This window comes from Moschus berezovskii, chromosome 4 (assembly GCF_049115385.1).
Source record: "Moschus berezovskii isolate FMDL1 chromosome 4, NW_MosBer_1.0, whole genome shotgun sequence".
NCBI classification, from domain to species: Eukaryota; Metazoa; Chordata; class Mammalia; order Artiodactyla; family Moschidae; genus Moschus; species Moschus berezovskii.
The window spans coordinates 42,854,496-42,879,144 of NC_142463.1; the positions used below are offsets into that span (position 1 = coordinate 42,854,496).

At 39.2% G+C, this 24,649-nt stretch overlaps 1 protein-coding gene across 6 annotated transcripts in view; it reads left to right on the forward strand.

Moving 5' to 3' along the window:
• SGIP1 (SH3GL interacting endocytic adaptor 1) overlaps window positions 1-24,649 on the forward strand; it is a 232,138-nt gene that overhangs the window by 100,500 nt on the left and 106,989 nt on the right. For 3 of the 6 annotated variants that reach the window (XM_055404071.2, XM_088835361.1, XM_088835363.1), the window contains 5 exons: window positions 754-778; window positions 3,938-4,009; window positions 8,714-8,770; window positions 11,994-12,048; window positions 12,753-12,928. In XM_055404071.2, the coding sequence (XP_055260046.1) occupies window positions 754-778; window positions 3,938-4,009; window positions 8,714-8,770; window positions 11,994-12,048; window positions 12,753-12,928 (385 nt within the window). Of the gene's footprint in view, window positions 1-753; window positions 779-1,776; window positions 1,861-3,937; window positions 4,010-8,713; window positions 8,771-11,993; window positions 12,049-12,752; window positions 12,929-24,649 lie in introns of all 6 variants that reach the window. The other 3 variants (XM_088835364.1, XM_088835362.1, XM_088835365.1) reach the window with 2 other exon arrangements.

A 24,649-nucleotide genomic window follows, 5' to 3' on the forward strand; every position in this document is an offset into this window, starting at 1 on the left:
TGGAAGAGGAAAAAGACCTGTAACAAACATTTCTGAAGACTTAGTATATGTTGGGAATCATTATAAGTTCTTTATATACTTATCATATTTAAACTGACTTAGAGAGGTTAAGTAATTCGTCCAAGATCAGAGAATTAGTAAATAATGGAGTCAGAACACATAGATTCACCCTTCTCTAAAGACCTTATTCTTAAACACTGTAGCCTAGCATCACTGTGGATTAAATACCCTGGACTTTAGTCATCAAAGTGAACCGTTTAGTAAAATTGCCCTTCATTTCCTGCTGTCATGTAATCAAAGGAGCGGTAAATATAGAAAGATGGAGGAAAATACAGATTCTCAAAGTGACTTGAAAAATACCATAGAAGTTCCTTCTTATAAGGGGGAATTCAAGACCACTTATAGGGAGAAGATGAGAGAACAAATTGGTTGGCATTCCTGGTGGTAGTTTTAAATGGAAGCCAATTAAATGGGACAGCTCTTACTGAATTCTCTCAAAACTGGGCAAGACACTGCACCAACAACTTGTGCCTTTTGGATTTCAATTTTTAATGAATCTCTCCTTCCCACATACATGTACACGCACCCCACACTGAAATATCATTCAACCAATTTGTTTTGATTAGCTTTCATTAGCCAGGTTTATTGGGGTGGGAACTGGCGAGAAGTGGTTAATGACTTATTGTTGTTCTTGAGTCTGTGTAGCAAGAATGATTCATTTTCCTAATAGCTACTAATTTCTTTTTGTTACAGAGGTTCACCAGATAGAGATGGAATTGTAAGTATTTAAATGAACCTTTTTAGTAGGTTTGCATTTCAACCTATGCTAGTTTAAATTTCTTTAAGCCCCATTTCTTTTCCTGCAGGGGGAAAAAATGAGCTTAAATGACTTTTAAGACCTCTTACTGTTGTAATTTTTTGTAGTAATTTCACAGGACATAAATACAGTCTTGGTCAAGTTAAACTTACTTATTGCATTCACCTAAAACCTTGCCCCAGAGCAGGCAAGGCAACCAGTCATCAATATGATGGGTCAAAAGTCAGACAGTTCCTGCAGGGGCTGCTACCATCAACTGTTAATTCATTTCCAATTTAATGATATAAGAGCTCATTATATGAGAATGCTTTTCTCCAACAGAGGCCACAAAGTCATAATGGAGCTGAGATCCAATAAAATTGAAAGAAGCCTTTCCCTTTTTGCAGTTGAGCTGCAGATACATTTTCTGTATTAAATTCATAAGTAGGGAATGGTCTTGAAACCACTTATGCCTGAATTTACAGCCTGGAGGAGAAAAATGTGTCCACCAGTTTAAGAGTTAACAGGAACTCTGATTCCTTGCTGGTCACCAGATTTCTGGCTTTTCTAGAGAAGTCGATGGTGCATGAGCTTGGATTTATCCAAGTTGTCCTGATGACAGGCTGCACCAGCTTCTAAAATGACTTCCTTCAAAACTGAATCAGATGCCTATTCAGAAGGTTCAAAAGAACAGCTGTTATTGAAGGAGGAAAAAAAAGGGACTCACATTAGGCTCATTGGGCTGGAGTGGGAACTAAAATAAACCTGATAGATAATTTTTTTTAATCACCCTTTATAATATTAGACCTAAATTGGGGTGTTAACTGCAGCTATGGTAGGAGTTTTTCTCCCACATTTAACTCAAGGTTCTTAGTTTTGGGGTGCCGTTTGCATTCATGTAGTTCTCTCCATGAAATGTTAAGGAAGTAGACTGAAATTTATCAGACATTGGGTAACACTATAATCAAGGCTCTATTCAGCAGGGGAAAAAAAAGACCCAGAAGACTCAGCTTCTCCTCACCTCTTGCTTCTGGCTCAGAGCCCTCTCGTTAACTCTGTCTCAGGTACTCTGCTTCTGTGTCTTCTCTTTGCTTCCGTCTCAGTCCCCTCCCTGAGTTCTCTTGTCCCCTTCATTCTCACCCTTGCAAGGCTCTGTTAGCTAGTCTCTGCTTTCCCTCCCTGCTGCTCCCAGGCTGGTTTGCTGTCTCTTGCTTCTCTCCTCTGGCACCCTCAGTCTTGTCCTTTTTTTTTTTTTTCTTTCTCTAAAGCTCCTCCCACCCCTCCGGTCATCGTCTCTGAAGCCCCACTGCTGTCTCAGTTCTCTGCTCCTCTAGGGACCCCTGTTTACATCTTGAGGAGAACATGCAGCTGGTACCTGGCACAGCACTGGTGTGCAACAGGTGACTCTGAGTATGTGCTGTGTCCATAAGCCCAGCTGTGATTCTGCAGACTCACCCACTCTAAGGCAAGGCTTCATCCCTGAGTTCCCCAAGCCCTCCGTCACTGCCACCATGCCCAGACACATCAAGTTATTTCCCAGCAGACACACCCTCTTTGTTCCTTAATTGGAAATGCCAGGAATGTATCACTGATCATGATTTTAGAAAAGAGGAGTTGTTTAATTTTGATTTCTCAGGAAATAATACAAACCTGTTTGGAAAATAGGCTGCATTCAAAATAAGTTCGTGTTCTCAGAGACATGGTGTACAGCTTCCTAAATAATTGGACTGTTTTTGGAATTGTAATTGGTATTTTACCACTTGGAAATGTGCCTCCAGTTTTCTCCACGTACTATGGGCACCAAATTTTGAGAATACCTTTTCAGACTAGTTGCTGTAGAAGTCCAAAATTTCTATTTGCATTCAGTCCCTGGAAATCTCAACCTGATTTTCTTTCAAACTCAGACTAATTTCTTTAAGACCTTATGTCGATGGAGCCAGTCCACTTTTACATGGCCGAGTAAGCTTTAAAGTGATTTCTTTTTGAATATCTGAAGTTGAAATTTATGGTTTCACTAGTAGGCTGCAGTCCGTGGGGTCGCTGAGGGTCGGACACGACTGAGCGACTTCACTTTCACTTTTCACTTTCACACATTGGAGAAGGAAATGGCAACCCACTCCAGTGTTCTCGCCTGGAGAATCCCAGGGACGGGGGACCCTGGTGGGCTTCCGTCTATGGGGTCACACAGAGTCGGACACGACTGAAGTGACGCAGCAGCAGCAGCAGCAGTGTGGTTCTACAAACTACAGGTGGTGGTGTACCAACTTCATGCTTATAAGTGACTTTGTCATCACAGGAGTTACACAACAGGTTTAACTGTTTAAATTCAGTTTCTGCAAATCCAGTGAAGCCCATCTTTGGTGACAAGGCTTTTGAGGTTTTGTCTACAGAGGCTCTGTAGCTGGGCTGCATGTAGCAAGATGGACTTGCCTTGCTCTCCACTGGTTGAATATGCCCACTCCTGGCCAAGCGGTCTGTCTCGAAACTTGAGGCTTTAGGCATCTGTGTGGCAATGCAGTCTAACCCAGAGACAAACTCTGACTTGTGCAGGACACACTCTGAGTTTTTCCTAAGCAGTTCAGATTTCCATCCACACCTAGACTGGGGGACTGGATGTCACAGTCATTGCTATGAGGAGATCTCAGCTCATCCTGAACGCGTGTGCAGGAAAGGGTTCAGATTTGGAGCTGGCAGCTGTGTGTGCTCTATGTCTTGACGTCTCCCCAGAAGGCTATGATCCAGGGAAATACACCATGCAGATAGCCATTTCAGACTGCCATTAGAAATACAACTGTTTTTATTCAGTCTCTGGTGTGTCCCAGTGTTTGTTCTCTACCTGTAAATTAAGTGCTGGCTGAGTGAGGGATTCACATCACCCCTGGTGCCTGGGACACCTCTTTCCCCTTCTCCCTTCTCCTCCTGGCCTCGCCACACGGGCCTGCTGAATAGAGCCTCATTATGGGCCCCAAAGTCCACTCTTTGCTTCGAGAACCCTGCCAAGATTGGTAGGTCCTCCGATTTGGCCTAGATGTTGTTTCCTCTATGGTATGTTTGCTGACTCCATGTGATTCTTTATATGTGTCTTGAAGAACAAACAGATCCTTTAACAACTTTTTTCTACATGAAAACAATCAATTCCAGCAGCCCAGCCCACATGAACCACCCTACAATAACAAAGCAGAGTGCGCACGTGAAGGAGGAAAAAAAGTTTCGGTAAGGAAACAGATTTTAGTTTAAAATTTCCAAGGGGTTGTAGAAACAGTGAGTAAAATCCCAATTTGAAAACACAAAAGTATTTAAGACTCTTTCCTAGTATTTCCCAATACTGGGGCCAATTTTTAAATCAACTATATAGATTGTATATGTTGATGTCTGAATATACTTTTAAAAAGTGATCAGGCATAAGAAACATGCCTATGTCGTAGACAAAGGACAGCAATTCAGATTTTTAAAAGAATCTGCTATCTATAAGAAAACTTTGGCTGTAATATAAACAACATATATTAATTGAATAGTCATTTGTTAGTGTAAGCATTGTCTAAGTAACATCAGGAATTTGCAGGACCTGGGCCTGTGGGACCTAAGGTACTTGACAGTGGACTTGGGGTGCTGATCCTGGTGGCCCAGACTGTACAACAATGATAGCTATGTTGTTCAAAATGGTGGCCACATGTGGCTATTTAAAATTCAGTTCCTCACTTAATGGCCATCAACCGATGAAGGGATAAATATACAGCGCATATATACAATTAATCATAAAAAATGATAAAATAGTGCCATTTGCATCAACATGGATAGATCTAGAGATTATCCTACCGAGGGAAGTAAGGCAGACAAAAGAGGAACATCATATTATATGATATCATTTATATGTGAAATCTAAAACAAAAAAAAGATACAAATGAACTCATTTATGAAACAAAAATAGACTCACAGACATAGAAAACAAGCATGTTTATCAAGGAAAAAGCTAAGGGAGGAAGGTATAAATTGGGAATTTGAGATCAATAGATAGACACTGCTATATGTAAAATAGATAAACAACAAGGACCTACTTTCTAGCACAGGGAACTATATTCAATATCTTGTAATAACCTACAGTGGGAAAGAATGTGTGTGTATATATATACACGTGTGTGTGTGTATATATATATAATTGAATCACTTTGCTGTATACCTGAAACATTATAAAGCAACTATACTTCACTTAAATAAATACATATTTTTTAATTTTTAAAAATAAAAGAAAATTAATTCTTCAGTGTCATTTGCCACATTTTAAGCACTTCATAACTACTTGTGGCTAGTTGCCACCATATCGGACAACACACATACAGAACATTTACTTTTTCACAGATAGTTCTATTGGATAGTGCTATTCTATAGGGTTATTTACAAAGTGAGACAAGTCTATCTCAATGGCAAAAAGATAATATTTAGGCAGTATTTCACATCTTTAATACTTCTCACCAAAGAGCACAATGCGGCCATGATCTGACGTTGGAAAAGAGGAGCATCCACAGTTAAAATTAAGAACTTTGATGAATGTATAATTGAATGCAATTTTACTACACTTATTGATCTAACCAATCATGTTATCTGAGAGGAGATAATAAGCTTGACCAAAGTAAAATACCTATTAAAACATGATCAATATTGCTATCAGCCTTGATTATCTTTAAATAATAGTCATATATTCAAGTTTTAGAAGTGATTCATGCAAATTGTGGATTTTAGAAAATATAGAAAAGAATTTTAAAAATACATACCTTATACTCCAAGAGAAAAATCACTGTTTATATTGAATATGCTGGTGAATAGCCAACATTGCTCTAAATATTAAGCCTACCTAAGTTTTACATATTTCCCCACTTAAATTACATTCTTCCATGGTTTTACACTGTTTTCCAATTGAAAATCAATAGAGCCATTACCTCCATTTCACCACTATGAGCTGCTTAAATTGTTAAACTGGGAGAATTTCTTCCTTAGAGTTTTACCAGAAGAATTTCAGCCAGGTTCTGCATTAGCTCTAACTTGGTAATTTCCACTTGCAAAATCAAATATATTTGTAAGAATTCACTAGTGTGAATGAGGCTAAATTGCTAATTTCTCTAATAGAACTGTGTGTATATATGTGTGTGTGTGTGTTTAATATCAACCCAAAAGAATGTACTATTATGATTTGTTGTTTGTGTTTAGTATTTATGTTTAAAGTGTTCTTATTTTAAAAGAAATTTCTTTTTATAGGCTTTGCTTTCTCTTTATCACAATCTTCCATTGGTTTCCATGGAAACTGAGAAACCTTCCCTCAGCCCAGATCAAAAAAATTCAAAAAATTGAGGAACTTCTGTATTTCTAATAGCGTCAGTAAAGAAATACACACACTCATTTTGTCTTTGTTTAGCTGAACCTATCAACTATCTTGGTCTTGAAGGGCTTTGGTTACAGAGATAAGATTATCATGGAAGCAAACATCTGTAGAACTTCAAAAATTTTGAACTCAGTCATTTATCTAATCTCTTTGGTTTTTAGATAGCAATTCTTTGTAATAAAGAATTAAGGACTAAAAGATCTATTAATAGTACTATAATGATCACAGAATTCATAAGTTTAGTTTTTTGAGATCAGCTTAGTTCCTTTGATTTCCCATTACTCTAAATTACATTTGTATTTTGAATTTATTATATGTGCTTTATAAGGCGGAGAAGGCAATGGTATCCCCCTCCAGTACTCTTACTGGAAAATCCCATGAATGGAGGAGCCTGGTAGGCTGCAGTCCATGGGGTCGCTAAGAGTCAGACACGACTGAGCAACTTCACTTTCATGCATTGGAGAAGGAAATGTCAACCCACTCCAGTGTTCTTGCCTGAAGAATCCCAGGGACGGGGGAGCCTGGTGGGCTGCCATCTATGGGGTCACACAGAATTGGACACGACTGAAGTGACTTAGCAGCAGCAGCAGCTTTATAAGGAGAATTTGGAGAATTTTGCAAGGAAGACGTATGCAGACATTGGTAAAGTAGAAATTTTCAAAGAAAACAAATATGACAAAAAGGAAGTAAGAACCATGCCATTCACCATAAGAGAGATTTTTTATTATGAGATGGCATGTCCTCAAAAGTAGCTTCACAGCTTATACAGGTGCAAAGTTGATGTGGCAAGTTTTTAAAACAACCTTTGTTCAAATAGCAAAGAATATTATTGAAGGACTAATTCAATGAAGGCAATTCTGTGAGAAACTTAAAATGATGTAGTCTGATTAATCATATCATCTTTGTCAGGAGCAGGACAGAGAAGAGGGATATGGGGCATGGGCCCTTTGTCCCCGTGTGTTGGTTGGTGGAGGCAGGACAGAATTTATGCATTTGTAAGTTCTAGTGTGGTGTTGGTATATGGGAAGAGACAGGAAAATAATGGACACATTATTTATTCCTCACACAGTTCCCCTCACTCAACCACTTCTAATTCTTAGAGTGCCCAATCAACATGCAGTATCAATCAATGATGATGTTACTAGGTTACCTCTGATTTGGTTTTTTAGTGATCCTGCGTGCGTAGATCGGAGAAGGCAATGGCACGCCACTCCAGTACTCTTGCCTAGAAAATCCCATGACGGAGGAGCCTGGTAGGCTGCAGTCCATGGGGTCACCAAGAGCTGGACACAGCCGAGCGACTTCACTTTCACTTTTCACTTTCATGCATTGGAGAAGGAAATGGCAACCCACTCCAGTGTTCTTGCCTGGAGAATCCCAGGGACAGGGGAGCCTGGTGGGCTTCCATCTATGGGGTCGCACAGAGTCGGACACGACTGAAGCGACTTAGCAGCAGCATCAGCGGCATGCGTAGATGAAAAGGTGTCTTCTCCTACCTATTTGTCAAATGGTGTCAGCTGTTAACATTATAGCTCAACCAGCCTTCATTTGTGATTGTGAAATTAGGTGTCCTGTTCAAGCCTCATTCATCAGCATCCGATGTGTGTTGTGAGATCCACAAGTGCTCAGTGACATATCATCGCTCTGTGTGCTAACAACAGGCATGCTGTTGAATGGACTCTCCATTACCAACCTTGTCTGTGTTTTTATCCTTTGCTCACGAGAAATAGAGAATCCTAGAAATTTCAGTTTGAATGACACCACATCCTTGCTCAAGTTCTCATGGCCATACATGTCATGGCAGTACCAGGGCCGAAAATAGAACTTTAAGATAATTCTGAGAGAATAATGCTGATACCCAGTCCTCTCATAATGATGTGTGCTCATGGAGGCCTATGATGCATGGATGATAGAAATCCACAATTAACCCTCAAATTATCTTTTAGTAATTTCATAAGAAAAGTCACTTGAAAAGAGCATCAACACTATTTTTTAATACTTAGAGGCTGAGTTAACTAATTTGAATCTGATTCCCTTTATATTTTATCAAGGGTGTTTAGGAAAACTTGAGTTAGTATTAGAAAAGTTGGAAGAAGATGAATTAATGACTTGGATTAATATCCTCTGGATATGTTGGAAATAACTGTGTATGAGAATAACGTGGGTCGAAATATTTCCATTTAAATATGTACATATTGAATACATCTGGTTATATCCCCTGAGGTATAGAGGATTAAATAATACACAAGGGCTGCTGATTCTTTAGAAATTATATAACATTTGAGTAGCTAGTTGTTAATATCCCTATGCATATCCTACAGTCTTTTGTGAAGTAAGTGTTTAAGTTCTTTTATGCAATGTCATGGCAACTCAATTCACCATTTAGTTTCACCAATGTGGTTGCTTAATAAGCTGCTCTAATGTGTCTTTCCAGTGCTGGATTTTGATAGCTCTTGCTAAATGCAGATAAGACAAGTTTTCTTTGTTTCTTTTTTATTAATTCAAATGTTTCTTTTCTAACTGTATTTTCAAATTTATTACAGAAGAAAAGCAATGGAGCACCAAATGGATTTTATGCAGAAATTGATTGGGAAAGATATGTGAGTATCAGATTGTTTTTATAAATGCATCAGTGTGAAAAAGAGTCGAGGCATGCTTATATTTAAAATAGAGCATAGAAATAAGTGAAACATCTCATTAGGAAGTGCTGGCACAGTTAGCCTGGTATAGAGGCTATAAGCATTAGAGTCTATTAGACCTGAGTTTGAGATCTGGCTCCTCCATGGAACAACTATGTGTGGCTTTGGTTATTTGCTGGCCACCATAAATGAAGTCAGTAGTGACTTTATAGCATTATTGAGAGGATTCAATGAGCTAACTATTTGCAGAATATTTCAGTAGCCTGCCTAGCCTGGCATACATGTTCAAGAAAACACTTTTTAAAATATTAAATCTAGATGTTCAGTCCTAATTATATTGATAAGCAGCTTTGAGTATTGAGTCAAGTCAGTTCATGTCTAGGCCTTGATTTTGCAATGTCCTAGTCTGTTCAGGTGGCTACAACAAATATGCCAAAAACTGAATGGCTTATAAGCACAAACATTTATATCTAACAGTTTTGGAGCCTGGGAAGTCCAAGATCATGATTCCAGCAGATTCAGTGTCTGGTTGAGTGCCCAATTCCTGGTTCATAGAAGGCACCTTCTAACTGTAACCTCACTGCAGTCTCTTTTATAGGGGCACTAATCCCAATCATGCGGTTTCCTCCCTTGTGACCTAATCACCCCCAAAGGCCTCACTTCCTAATACCATTACCTTGGGGTTTGGATTTCAACATATAAATTTGGGAGCAATACAAATATTCCTACCATAGCACATGATAATTATTCTAGCGTCATAGTACAGATTTTTCCCAAGTCAAATGACAATCAGATGTTTCTTCCCAAGGAGTGAGGGTGAATCCCAGTGGCGACCTAAACTCTCCTTGTAATTCCCCCAGTAGCCAGTTAACCTCATCACCACACACTTCACCAGCCACAACAGGATGGACAAAAGTGCTCTTGTATTTCTAATCATAGAAAACATATAGGTCATATTCACATCAAAAATCACTTTTATTGCATACCAAGTGCCTAAATTCATAATTCCTACAAAATTCTTTTGTACTTACAACTTAGGTGACTGTCTGACCCAACCTCCTCTTTCATAGAAATTAAACTTGATGTTAATGCATTTGCACATTTTTTAATAATAAGAATCTCATTTTTTAAAATACCACCATTCATATTATGACATGCTACTAAATTCTTACCACCTTTTTGTTGTTCAGTTGGTAAGTCATGTCCAACTCTTTGTGACCCCATGGACTGCAGCTTGCCAGGCTTCCCTTTGCTTCGCTATCTCTTGGAGTTTGCTCAAACTCATGTCCATTGAGTCAGTGATACCATCCAACCATCTCATCCTCTGTCTACCCCTTCTCCCCCTGCCCTCAGTCTTCTCCAGCATCAGGGTCTTTTCCAATCAGTTGGAATATGTTGCTTCAGTGACTCCAACATCTATCTGTCCAGCTCTGTCCTCTTTCTTCCAGTCCTGTAACCTCAGCTTCAGGAGGCCACCTTTGAACTCTGCCCGCTCTTCCCCTCTCAAGCACAGAGTTTAGTCTCAAAACACCTGGGGTCAAGACCCAGGTCTGTCATTTGCTAGATGTATTTCCTAGAGAAATGGCATTCGATTTCTCTTAGTTTCCTCCCTGGTGGATAGGATGATTCTTTCCTTGTATGATTGCTATGAGGCTTCCCCAGTGGCTCAGACGGTAAAGAATCCACCTGCAGTCCAGGAGACCCAGGTTCAATCTCTGGGTAGGGAAGATCTCCTTTAGGAGGAAATGGCTACTCACTCCAATATTCTTGCCTGGAGAATTCCATGGACAGAGGAGCCTGGTGGGCTACAGCCCATGGAGTCACAAAGAGTTGGATACAACTGAGCAACTAACACACACACACATGATTGCTATGAAGAGTCAGTGAAATAAAACGTAGATCACGGTACTTACCATATAACAGGAACTAAAATATGACAACACTAATCCCAATCATTCAGACTTCTATCTTTCTTATCTTTTTCCTAAAAATGTTAGTTGCCTCCTGTTAGAATGAGTTCAGCCAGGAGTACTCCCAGGATTTGATGGAAGAAATCTTGGAATCTTCTTGAACATTTCCTCTCCTTTTTCTCCCATGACCAATCTGTGACTGAGAACCGACAATCTGTCCTTCCAAATGTCCTCGATTCATCCCTTCCCAAAACTAACAACTTGGTCCTTCTTAGCATACAGCATATCTCACCTGAATTGTTGCAAGTATCATGAGTTAGTTTTCCTTTCTCCAGTTTCTTCTGTCCCCAGTTTATCCTTAGCGTATTTTCAACACCTCATGATTCTGCTTTCAGCAAGTGCTGTGCTTAGTCACTCAGTCGTGTCTGACTCCTTGTGACCCCATGGACTCTTGTCCATGCCAGACTCTTGTCCATGGGGATTCTTCGGGTAAGAATACTGGAGTGGGTTGCCATGCCCTCCTCCAGGGGAGCTTCTAATCCTAGGAATCAAATCCAGGTCTCCCACATTGCCGACAGATTCTTTACCATCTGAGCCACCAGGGAAGCTTTCAGCATGTCTCGCGCTAATTGAGAAGCTGCAGTAGCCATGTCAAGTCCAAACTTTTTCCCTAGAATGTTGCACGCCCCCCACCCCAGTCTTCTTTTCCATGGTCTTCTTCCCCCATACAGCTTCCTCTCCAGTGCTGTCATCTTCATCCCCCTCTCCCTTTCACTGTGAGAATCACGCTGTCCAATCCTGTCTTGGTGTCTCGGTACAATCTCTTCCTCACCACGGACTCCCCTCTCCTCTCCATCTGACCCAAAATACACACAAAGACTCCCTGATTCTTCCAGATCTCACAGTTTCCTTTCCTTTCTGACTCCTATCAGTAATATTTTGTGCTTTGCCTTTTTTTGAACTTTTGACCACCAGAATACAGACAAAAGATAATTTGCATGTGGTATCCCCACTATGTTGCTTAGCATAATCCTTGGCTTATAGGAAATGCATGATACATTCTCTTTGAGCATTTTCTTTCATTGACAATTGAATTCTAGTTTATTTTTCCAATAGGAAGACTCTCCAAATACCCTTGAGTAAATTTATAAACATATAGCATTCCAAACAACAAGAGGCACGTCTATATCCTTAACTAGATGACTCTTGAAGGAATGTAATTTCTTTACCATTGTCAGGACAATGATTGTTTAATGTGCACTTGTATTTTATAGAATTCCCCTGAGCTGGATGAAGAAGGCTACAGCATCAGACCTGAGGAACCTGGCTATATCCTTTCTTTATATTTTGATCTTAATTTCCATTTGCTTTCAGAAAGCAGGATGATAAATTTAGGATTTGCAGAAGTGCCGAAACCCAAGCTTCTCAAGTCCTGTTGTCACTAGTATTAGAGATGAATAAACAGCACAGAGAACAGCCTGATCACTAACAAGCAGGCACTTTGCCTTAATCTATTCATAGAAAAGAGAGAGAGGAGAAAGAGAAAAATTGTGCTGAAAAACAATTTTACAAATTATGGGTGCTGGGTTGTCTTCTAAAATCTGATATGATAACTCTACTTATGGTGGCTGGGAGATAGCTCTGACTTGTGCTTTCCCCACAAACCATCTCTGGTCAGAGTAGGTCACACTCTGAAGCACAAAAAGTCATTACAAATCCTTCACAGAGTAGCCTTCCTGTCTCCTATGGTAAGAGGATGTTCCCATGGGCCTGTAACTGTGAGTGCTGAATGTGACACACGTAATGGACTTTGTAACCATTGCTCCTTGAAATCTGCCGTCCTTAATCACGTTCCAGGGAAAGGTGGATCAACTCTGACTCTTTCCTGCTTTACACTTTGATTTTTGTTTTACTCTGATTTTCTGCCACCCAAGTGTGCTTCTGCTGCCTCTTTGTGCAATCATTCTTGTCTTATACTCACCATTGCCTCTTAGTAGAAAAGACAGAGTTATGCATCTTTAACTGTGTTCTACCTACCAAAGGAAAGCACTTTTATTCTTCGAGCGAATCAGAAGAGGAAGAAGAATCACACAAGAAGTTTAATATCAAGATTAAGCCATTGCAAGCTAAAGACATTCTTAAGAACGCTGCAACTGTAGATGAACTGAAGGCATCAATAGGCAACATTGCACTTTCCCCATCACCGGTGGTGAGTGGCCTTTTATTTCAAGCTTTGGTGACGTTGGACTGACAGCTGTGCTCTGCCCATACATGTTAAGTAGATCAGAAACTCTTAAAGGTGATAGCTGCATATGGTCATGATTTTATGAACTCTGTAAACCTGAAACAGCTCATTCTAGCTATGGAAGATTATGCTCATTTTAATTGCAGTTTTTGGGCTTTTCAAAGTGGGGTCACATTTGTTTTTGACGTTTTCCTGCAAGCATTTTTCAAAAGAGGAAAAAATAACAAACATTATCCAGACTTACTTCTGAAACAATGAAAAACAATATGAAGTTTACATATTTACTAACAGTGATTTTTAAAAGCACATTTTAATGTCTTATTTTATGATGCAACACATAAAACTCATGGAAAGAAAACCAAGGAGATTGCTTTCTTTAGGGAAAAATCCTTTTCATTGCCAATGTTTCAAAAAGAAATATTAATCTAATATAATAAGCCATAGTCTAAAAAGATATTAAAACTCACAAGCTTCATTATATTTTATTATCAAATTGTCTTAAAGACTCTATTTAGGCACCCCAAATACAGATATGCCTTATTTATATTAATCAAATTGGTATTTTTCTGCAATTTGTACTTCTTTTCCAATTCTCATCTACTAAATTTCTCTAGCTGCCTTCTGATTTCCAACATTTACAGTGTTTTCTCTATAGTGCTTGATAAATGCTGCAATTGCTTTCTAAAAATAACTGTGAAGAGCAGACGAAGGCTCTTGTACTGGGAGCTAATATATCCTTAGCTTCTTGGCATCTTTAGAGAGATGTGATCTCCCAGCAGCATTTCCTATGAATGAGACAGTTAATAAATGCTGGACCATTTTTTTCTTTGCTTCTGGAATATATCAACCAACATTTCTATAGCAGTTGTAATCACCCATCCTTTGGGTGCCTGCCTGAGATGGATAAAATCTCTAATGATGCTTTCTTTAGTGCTTATAATGGCCTTTACCACTGCTGTTAGAGTCAACTAACATGATTGCAATAGTAATCAACCACAGGAAATAATATTTCAGATAATTTTTAATCATATACTCTCTTGCCATCTTAAGATGTCTTCTTGAAAAGGGAGTCATGACATATATTAGTTTCCTTTCCCTTCTGTAATGGAAGGTACAAATTTTAAACTCACATATTGGCCTGTAATATAAGCAATTTGTAGTAACAAGGACATTTTAAATGTGCACACTTTCACTTTTCAGTTGACATCTTTCAAATCATTTTTTACTTACTAAAATATTTTTATTAATTGTAAAATTTTATTTAAATGATTGAAACCAATTTATATTTACTTCTGTTTAGGGTATAATAGACAGTGGGTATTGGGGAGCTACCTGGATAAGTTTAAGAAGGCAAGTTGATGGAATTCAGTGAACAAATTTACATGAAATAAAACTTATTAGAAGGATTCCAGGCATGTGGTATATATTTTCTGAAAGCTAGTTGAATCTAATATAGAAGAAATCCTTTCCATCAAAAAGAATATATCTTCATCTGTCTGATTCACTTTGTTGTACAGCAGAAACTAACACAACATTGTAAAGCAACTATACTCCAATTTAAAAAAAAAAAAGGAATATATCTACTCAAGTCATCTGGTAGCTATTCCTCCCACTGCATATGTTGCTAAGGGTATAGCAAGGAGAGTGGCTGTCACTCTGAGCTCTTCCCAACACCTGTTTTTAAAGTGAGACATTGACATGATGTGATTAAGACTGACAAAAATAGAGAAACAGTGCAAAAACTAAATGGAGACACCTAGGGAAAGTAATCCCAGGGTTAGGCAGACCAGTAGCCCACAAACCAAGAAAGCCTGGGACCCCCCACCACTACTGCCCTGGCATTCCCAGCCAGCTCCCTCTAATGTGAGAACCTACCTCTGTCATTACTATGATTCCCAAATATCCGTGATTTTTGACAGTTAGTGTAAGAAAATGAGCTGTGATTGCTACTTTAGGGAAAGATCCGCATGTTTCTAGATAAACATAACTATAAAGAGAGATTAGAACTGAAAAGATATTCTTGCCTTTAGAATCCTTGTCCTTGTCTAGATAACCCATAACCAAATCTAGGGATATTTCACAAAGGACATAAATAGAACCATATTTCCAGAACTGGATAAATGGAAATAACCTTCTGAAATCCAGTTAGTGCCAGGATAAAAACGAGCAATGTTTTGTACAACTTTAGATGTTTCCAGCCATGCAAGCAAATGTTCATACATCTACACTTAATTCAGGTACAAAAAGAGAAACAGGACCTACACCAATTAATGATATATCAGAATATTTCTTTTAGGTGTTGGTTCTAATGCCACAAAAGCATCAGTTGTTACACTAATAGAGTTAAAGAAAATGGTAGGATTCACAACAATGGCTGATGTTGAATTTCTGATTTCTATTTCTTTTGAAGAATTTTAAGACAAGGTTGCATTTCACTTCTTTTCATTGACCTGTAAATATGTAGTAATGAATTGTAACCCATTTGATTTCTCTTATCATTAATTTATTTTCACTTTATTTGGATAGGTTTACTATATATACTTCATTGTCAAATGACTTGATAAATGAATAAACTGAATGAATGGATGCGTGAATGAATCATATATATTCGTATATACAATATAAACAAACCTATATGAAAATTACTCCTTCCTAAAAAAGAAAGCTTCAGCAACATAAAAAATCAGGGTTTTAGCTGCCAGCAAAAATCCTACTATATTGACAAATAAACATAATTCCAGTCCAGATCTTACTTTGGCCCTTGATTTTTATATAGAAATCAAGTTTTAATATGGACCAGGACAAGGCAGAGCACCACAAAAAAAAAAAAGAGAGAGAGAGAGAGGAGGATGCAACTCACAACCAAAAGATGCTAATTTCTGTTCTTCTCATGTTGTGATCTCCTAATAAGATATCATGAAAGCGTTAGTCACTCAGTTGTGTCTAACTTGTTGTGACCTCATGGACTGTAGCCCATCAGGCTCCTCTGTCCATGGAATTCTCCAGACAAGAATACTGGAGTAGGTTGCCATTCCCTTCTCAAGAGATAAAACCCAGACCTCCTGCCTTGTAGGCAGATTCTTTGCCATCTGAGCTACCAGGGAAGCCCTAAGATATTATACTAATAGGGTAAAGAAGGAAAATCACCCAGGTTTGAATTAGGGATTCAACTAGTTTTGAATTGGTTGTTGAATTAGGGATATGTATGAGTTGCAAGCCACTCCAGTACTCTTGCCTAGAAAATCCCATGGATGGAGGAGCCTGGTAGGCTACAGTCCGTGGGGTCGCTATGGGTCGGACACAACTGAGCGACTTCACTTTCACTTTTCACTTTCACACATTGGAGAAGGAAACGGCAACCCACTCCAGTGTTCTTGCCTGGAGAATCCCAGGGACGGGGGAGCCTGGTGGGCTTCCGTCTATGGGGTCACACAGAGTCAGACATGACTGAAGTGACTTAGCAGCAGCAGCAGCAGCATGAGTTAGAATATTGGTAGATCTGCTTCACCAGAAACCAAAATATTAATAGTCATGGCTTAAACAGAATAGATGTTTTATTTCTATTCCACAGTAAAGTCAAAGCAGGATGGACTGTAGCCCACCAGGCTCCTTTGACCATGGAATTATCCAGGCAAGAATACTGGAGTGAGTTGCCATTTGCCCCTCCACGGAATCTTCCTAACCCAAGGATGGAATCCATATCTCTTGCCATGTCCTGCACTGGCAGGTGGATTATTTACTTCTGACACCTGGGAAGCCCAGCTACACATTTATCCAGCTAAAATCCCAGGCTCTGTTATTAAAAGACAAAGGAGTGAGTGGATACTGGTAGACTTGGACACAGTTTCTGTGTCGCTATATCTTAAATAATCTCAGAGTAATGGGAAATGGGATTTTTCCATTTATCTTAAGTTATTCCCCAAACCTATTAAAATGAGGAAATTTCCTTTTAAAGATTTCTAATCACTGATTTCTAAATACCAGTGATGTTATGCTACGTACTAGCCAGCAGCAGTACTAAAAAATACCAATTTCAGTTAAATATCAATTTATGTGATTGATACAGATTCCTCCAACAGTAATAGTGCTCCCTCTATCTTACAGATTCACTGCTTTTAGAGAAAGACTGCCTCATCATTGACAGAAATGTGCTAAACCCAAATTAAACCCAAATGCTGTCTCTGTATAACTTTGGTTCATGTTAGTTATAGTTGTGCTCTTTGGAGGACTGGACAGAGTTTAATCCAAAGGGACTGGACTGTCCAAAAGTACAGAGTCCCTCCTTTTCTCAACAGGTTTTCCATGAAGCTATATTATCTCCAACTCCAAGTTTAGTGTGCAAGATACTGGGCTCAGTATTGAGGGATAGAGTGGGCAGAGGGTAGAGGTAAGGTGTTTTGCATGTCTAACAACATTCTCAGCTAATCATCTGGGGAACTCTTGAGCTAGAATGACCCTTCACAGTTGTTCTAAATTGAGCTTAGATGAATAACTGTTATACTGCTACATCAATCAGTGCTCCAATATGGGCTGGCTAAGAAGGGGCATGATCTTGGCTGAGGTGGCTCTCTGCATCTGTGTCAGACCCTGAAGTGTTGGCAGATGAAGGCTGTCTGCCAATGGCACTCTTAACAGCTAGCTCTGTAAAACACCCTTCTGAAGACAAATCTACAAGGCACATTTTGGCACCTAGGGTTACCACCTTCTCTTCCAAGTGTTTTGTGGCCATTTGTTTAAATAATTTCTTTTAGAATCTTAGGAGGTAGGCATATGATAATTGAAAAAGCAGGTGTCCAGACACCAGGCCCAGGTCTGCCACGTTCTACCTGTGTAAACTTAGATGAGCCCCATAATTGTTCTGAGATTATATTTCCTTTTCTGTAAAGGAAGGATAATAAAAAAAAAAAAAAGCAGAGACACTACTTTGCCAACAAAGGTCCATCTAGTCAAAGTTATGGATTTTCCAGTAGTCATGTATGGATGTGAGAGTTAAACTATAAAGAAAACTGAGTGCCAAATAATTGATTCTTTCGAACTGTGTTGTTGGAGAAGACTCTTGAGAGTCCCTTGGACTGCAAGGAGATCCAACCAGTCCATCCTAAGGGAAATCAGTCCTGAATATTCATTGGAAGGTCTGATGCTGAAGCTGAAACTCCAATACTTTGGCCACCTGATGCAAAGAACTGACTCATTGAAGACAGGAGAAGAAGGGGACAACAGAGGATGAGATGGTTGGATGGCATCACCAGTTTGATGGACATGAGTTTGAGGAAACTCTGGGAGTTGGTGATGGACAGGGAAGCCTGGCGCGCTGCAGTCCATGGGATTGTAAAGATTAAGACACAACTGAGCGACTGAATGGAACTGAAGGATAATAATAGTCCTTATGGAGTTTTTCTGCAGATTATTGTTAGTCTTTGGCAGGATCAAATCTTCTTTGATTTTTTGTCCCCTGTGCTTAGCACAGTACATGGCACATATTGGGCATGCAGATTTGATAAATGAGTGAATGGAGAAAGTTCACAGAATATCCTAGTAACAGTTCCTGATGCAAAGTTAGTACTTTGCAGTTGTTTGTTTCTTTATTACTAGGGTATTATTCAGGGTTCTCCAGAGAAACAGAACTAACAGCATATATGTGTATATGTGATGGTGGATTAGTCACTAAGTCATGTCTGACTCTTGTGACCCATGGACTGTATCTTGCCAGGCTCCTCTGTCCGTGGGATTCTCTAGGCAAGAATACTGGAATGAGTTGTAATTTCCTTCTCCAGTATATGTGATAGATAGATGTATATATGTGATAGAGAGAGAGAGAGATAATAGATGGTAGATCTGTTGTAACAAATTGGCTTCACATGATTATGGAGGCTAAGTCCCGCAATATGCTTTCCACAAGCTGGAGGCCCAGGAAAGCTGGTGGTATAATTCATTTCAGTCTAAGGCCTGAAAACCAGAAGCGCTAACAGTGTTAATTCCAGTCTGAGGGTACGAGATGAGCAGAGATGTCCCAGCACAAATGATGAGGCAGAAAAACAGGGTGAATTCCTCCTTCCTTTCCCCTTTTTTCTCTTTAGACCCTCAATAGATTAGATGATGCTGACCCACATAAGGGAGGGCTATGTACTCTTCTGAGTCCACCAGTTCAAATGCTACCCAATTGCTAATCTTATCTGGAAATACCCTCATAACACACCCAGAAATAATGTCTAACCTGGATACCTGATAGCCAGCCAAGTTGACGTGAAATTAACCATCACACTATTATGTATATATGTATGTATGCATTTATTTATTTATATATACTTGTATATACATATTTTAAGATAACTTTTGCTCCTTTATTGAGAGTCATGGGATTATAATGTATCTGTATCTCAAGTCTTGAATTCACTTGAAGAGGTTTGGACAATCTCTTGCCTGTTTTAAACTTTAATTTTGAACCAAATCTGATTGACCTTTTGGAGCAATTTTAAATCCGTTTTTTCCATGCTGGACATTTGTGATTGATATTTCTTTCAACACAAATAGAGACTTTGTACTTACCCCTGAAGGACCTAGCATACAATGCTAGTTTATCTTGCAGAAAACATACTGGAATCTGATAGACTGAACTCAACCTCCTGTAAACTTAAGCAGGTTTCTTAAACTTATTTGAGTATCAGTTTCCTCATAACTAAAATGGGCATAATGAACACCTACCTCACACAGTGGTTGTTGGGATGTCCCTCTCTTTCTGTTAATAAAGTGTAAAAATTTTTCTTGTAAAGGAGAATATGGAACCAGAGGTCTAGGATAAATCACTCTGCTCTCTGCTTCCCTTGGCACCACACTCTTTACATTCAGGGTAGATACCGACCTCTATTACATCTTTCACAAATGGTTTTGTTCTTAAAAGTAAAAGATTTCTCAAAGGGGAAAACAAAAACAACAAAAAGAAATCTTAACATGCAATGGAATACCATCAATTCCCTTTAAGATAATTTGAAGGAAATGCAAATAGACATTTATTTCAATGACGTTACAATTACTCAGACAACAGGGCTCTACCTCTTCGCTGGGGTTGCTTTGTACAAGTTACAAAACCTGAGCCATGGTTTCTTCATTAGTGAGTGAAGATAACTCCTGTACCAACTTCACAGGGCTATTATAAGGGTGGAATGAGTTAATAGAGTAAACACCATGTTGTATTATCAGATACTACATTGAGGAATCATTCTATTGTTGTTAGAATTGTTTGCAGAGTCTGGGGCACATTTTTAAGAATATCATTAAATGGTGATAAATCAGGAAACCCAAATAGCCAAAAATCATGCAAAGCCAAGACCAGTAATTCCTCTGAGTATCAAACTAGGAAAATGCATTAATAACTTTTGTGCTGCCTGTAGATTGATTTTGAAGTCATTCCAGAAGCATTCCTAAATTGTTTTAGCATTCCTAATTTTAACAAAATCCTTTGAGTAAGTATGGTGCTTCTTCAGGAAACCCTTTTGAAAGCTAGCATTCCCAGTGGGATTCTATATTGTGCACCCCCACCAAATTTATTTCATGGAGAAATGACATCATTTTCCAGCCCTCTTCAAATCAGTTCACTAAATATTTGAAGCCATCACTGAGACCTAACATCAGAAATATTGGACAGATTTTGTTCAACATTCATGTTAACTACAAGCTTATCTTAGAGGGAGGGAATATATGTATACATGTTGCTGATTCACTTTGTCGCACAGCAGAAACTAACACAACATTGTAAAGCAATAATAAATAATAATAATAAAATTTAAAATAATGTATAGTTGATATGGCAGGTGACCCACAGAGGCTGAACTTCCCCTTGTGGTCCAAATGCCTGCCTCTCTTCACTCAGTCCTGATTAAATATATGGTCTTATGTAGTCAACTTCTCCTCTGGCTTCCATTTCACAGTCTCTTGGCTTTCTTACCCCTCATAGGATCTCAGAAGTAGACGTATCCATTTCTTCCAAAACCCACAGAGTTTTCATCACGTGCTTCAGTGATGTGTTCTGTTCACAAAGTACCTTGAATCCTATGACTCCTATAGCATTCATGGAATTGAGAAAACAGACACCACATTTTAATTCTTGGTAAAATATAATATTTTCCTTTTGTTATAAGTTGCTGTTAATTCCATTATTTTTGTCCTTTGGTGAGTCAAGGATCACAGCTGACTTACCTTGAGAAGTTGTCCTTAACTACAAACTCTCAGTTTTGTACTGAATACAAATTTTTCCCCCCAAATAAGTCAGAACTAAGTTTGCATTCAATTTAATTCAGATGACCATTATATCTTTTACTTTGGGTAAGAGGGCCTAATAAGAAATGGAGTAGACCTCATAGTCAACAAAAGAGTCCAAAATGCAGTCAGCTCAGTTCAGTCGCTCAGTCGTGTCCAACTCTCCGCGACCCCACGAATCACAGCACACCAGGCCTCCCTGTCCAAATCCCGGAGTTCACTCAAACTCTTGTCCACAGAGTCGGTGATGCCATCCAGCCATCTCACTCTTGGTCGTCCCCTTCTCCTCCCGTCCCCAACCTTTCCCAGCATCAGAGTCTTTTCCAGTGAGTCAACTCGTCGCATGAGGTGGCCAAAGTATTGCAGCTTCAGCTTTAGCATCAGTCCTTCCAATGAACACCCAGGATTGATCTCCCTTAGAATGGACTGGTTGGATCTCCTGGTGGTACAAGGGACTCTCAAGAGTCTTATCCAACACCTGCAATCTCAAAAACAACTGAACAATCTTGGCTTGTTTCCAAGGTAAACCATTCAGTTTCATGATAATCCTAAGTCAATACCCCAAAGACTAGTACCAAAGAAGCTGAAATTGCATGGTTCTATGAAGACCTTCAAGACCTTCTAGACTAACACCAAAAAAAGATGTGCTTTTCATCATAGGGGATTGGAATGCAAAAGTAGGAAGTCAAAACATATCTGGAGAAACAGGCAAGTTTGGCCTTGGAATACAAAATGAATCAAAGCAAAGGCTAACACAGTTACCAAGAGAACACATGGGTCATAACAAACATCTTCTTCCATCAACACAAGAGTTGATTCTACATGTGGGCATCTCCAGATGGTCAATACCAAAATCAGACTGATTATATTCTTTTCAGCCAAAGATGGAGAAGCTCTATACAGTTGGCAAAAACAAGACTGGGAGCTAACTATAGCTAAGATCATGAACTCCTTATTGCAAAATTCAGACTTAAAATGAATAGAATAGGGGAAACCACTAGACCATTCAGGTATGGCCTAAATCAAATCCCTTACAATTATACAGTGAAAGTGACAAATAGATTCAAGGGATTATCTAATACAGTGCCTGATGAACTATGGATGGAGGTTCATAACATTGTACAGGACATAGTAACCAGAACCATCCCCCCGAAAAAGAAATGCAAGAAGGCAAAGTGGTTGTTTGAGGAGGCATTATAAATGGCTGAGAAAAGAAGAGAAGCAAAAGCCAAAGGAAAAAGGGAAGGATATACCCAACTGAATGCAGAGTTCCAAAGCACAGCAAGGAGAGGTAAGAAAGCCTTCTTCAGTGATCAATGCAAAGAAATAGAAGAAAACAATAGAATGGGAAAGACTAGAGATCTCTTCAAGAATAATGGAGATAACAAGGGAACATTTCATTCAAAGATGGGTACAAATAAAGACAGAAACAGCAAGGACCTAACAGAAGCAGAAGAGATTAAGAAGAGGTGGCAAGAATACACAGAAAAACTACACAAGAAAGATCCTAATGACCCAGATATCCACAATAGTGTGGTCACTCATGGAGAGCCAGACATCCTGAAGTGTGAAGTCAAGTGGATCTTAGGAAGCATTACTACAAACAAAGCTAGTGGAGGTGATGGAATTCTAGCTTAGTTATTTAAAATCCGAAGTAAGCCAGAAAGAAAAACACCAATACAGTATGTTAATGCATATATATGGAATTTAGAAAGATGCAAATGATAACCCTGTATACGAGACAGCAAAAGAGACACAGATGTATAGAACAGTCTTTGGGATTGTGTGGGAGAGGATGAGGGTGGGATGATGTGGGAGAATGGCATTGAAACATGTATGTTGTCATATGTGAAATGAATCACCAGTTCAGGGTCAATGCATGTTACAGGATGCTCGGGGCTGGTGTGCGGGGATGACCCAGAGGGAGGATAAAGGGAGGAGGGAGGTAGGAGGGGGGTTCAGGAGGGGGAACTCTTATACAACCGGGGCGGATTCATGTCAATGTATGGCAAAACCAACCAATATAATATTGTAAAATAATTAGCCTCCAATAAAATAAATAAATAAATAAAATCCTAAAAGATGGTGCTGTTAAAATCCTGCCCTCAATATGTCAGCAAATTTGGAAAACTCAGCAGTAGCCACTGGGCTGAAAAGGTCAATTTTCATTCCAATTCCAAAGAAAGATAATGCCAAAGAATGTTGAAACTGCCACACAATTTGACTCACTTCACATGCTAGCAAGGTAATGCTCAAAATCCTTCAAACTAGGCTTCAGCAGTATATGAATCAAGAACTTCCAGATGTATCTGGATTTAGTTAAGGCAGAGGAACCATGGATCAAATTGCCAAGACCTGTTGGATCATAGAGAAAACAAAGGAATTTCAGAAAAACATCTGCTTCATTAACTAAGTGAAAGCCTTTGACTGTGTGAATCACAACAAACTGTGGAAAATACTTAAAGAGTTGGGAATACCAAATCACTTTACCTGAGAAACCTGTCTGCAGGTCAAGAAGCAACAGTCAACCAGACATGAAACAATGGACTGGTTCAAAATCGGGAAAGGAGTATGTCAAGGCTGTATATTGTCACTCTGCTTATTTAGCTGAGTACATATGCTATATGCAGAGTATATCATGTGAAATGCCAGGCTGGATGAATCCCAAGCTGAAATCAAGATTGCTGAGATCAGTATCAACAACCTCAGATAGGCAGATGATACCACTCTAATGGCAGAAAGTGAAGAAAAACTAAAGAGCCTCTTGATGAGGGTCATTGAGGAGAGTGAAAAAGCTGACTTAAAACTCAACATTCAAAAAACTAAGATCACAGCATCTAGGTGGGGAAAATAGGTGGGGAAAAGTGGAAACAGTGGCAAATTTTATTTTCTTGGGCTCCAAAATCACTGCAGATGGAGCCTGCAGCTGTGAAATTAAAATACAGTTGCTCCTTGGGAGAAAATCTATGACAAACCTAGACAGCATGTTAAAAAGCAGATATATCACTCTTCCAACAAAGGTTTGTATAATCAAAGCTGTAATTTTTCCAGTAGTCATGTATGGATGTGAGAGTTGGACCATATAGAAGGCTGAGTCCCCAAAAATTGATGCTTTCAAATTGTGGTGCTGGAGACTCTTGAGAGTTTCTTGGATGGCACGGAGATCCAACCTGTCAATCCTAGAGGAAATCAACCCTGAATATTCATTGGAAGGACTGATGCTGAAGCTGAAGCTCCAATACTCTGGCCACCTGATGCAAAGAGCTGAATCATTGGAAAAGACCTTGATGCTGGGAAAGACTGAGAAGGGAGCAACAGAGGATGAGATTTTTGGATGGCATCATCGACTCAATGGACGTGTTTGAGCAAATTCTGGGAGATGAAGGACAGGGAGGCCTGGTGGTTGCAAAGAGTTGGACAGGACTGAGCAAC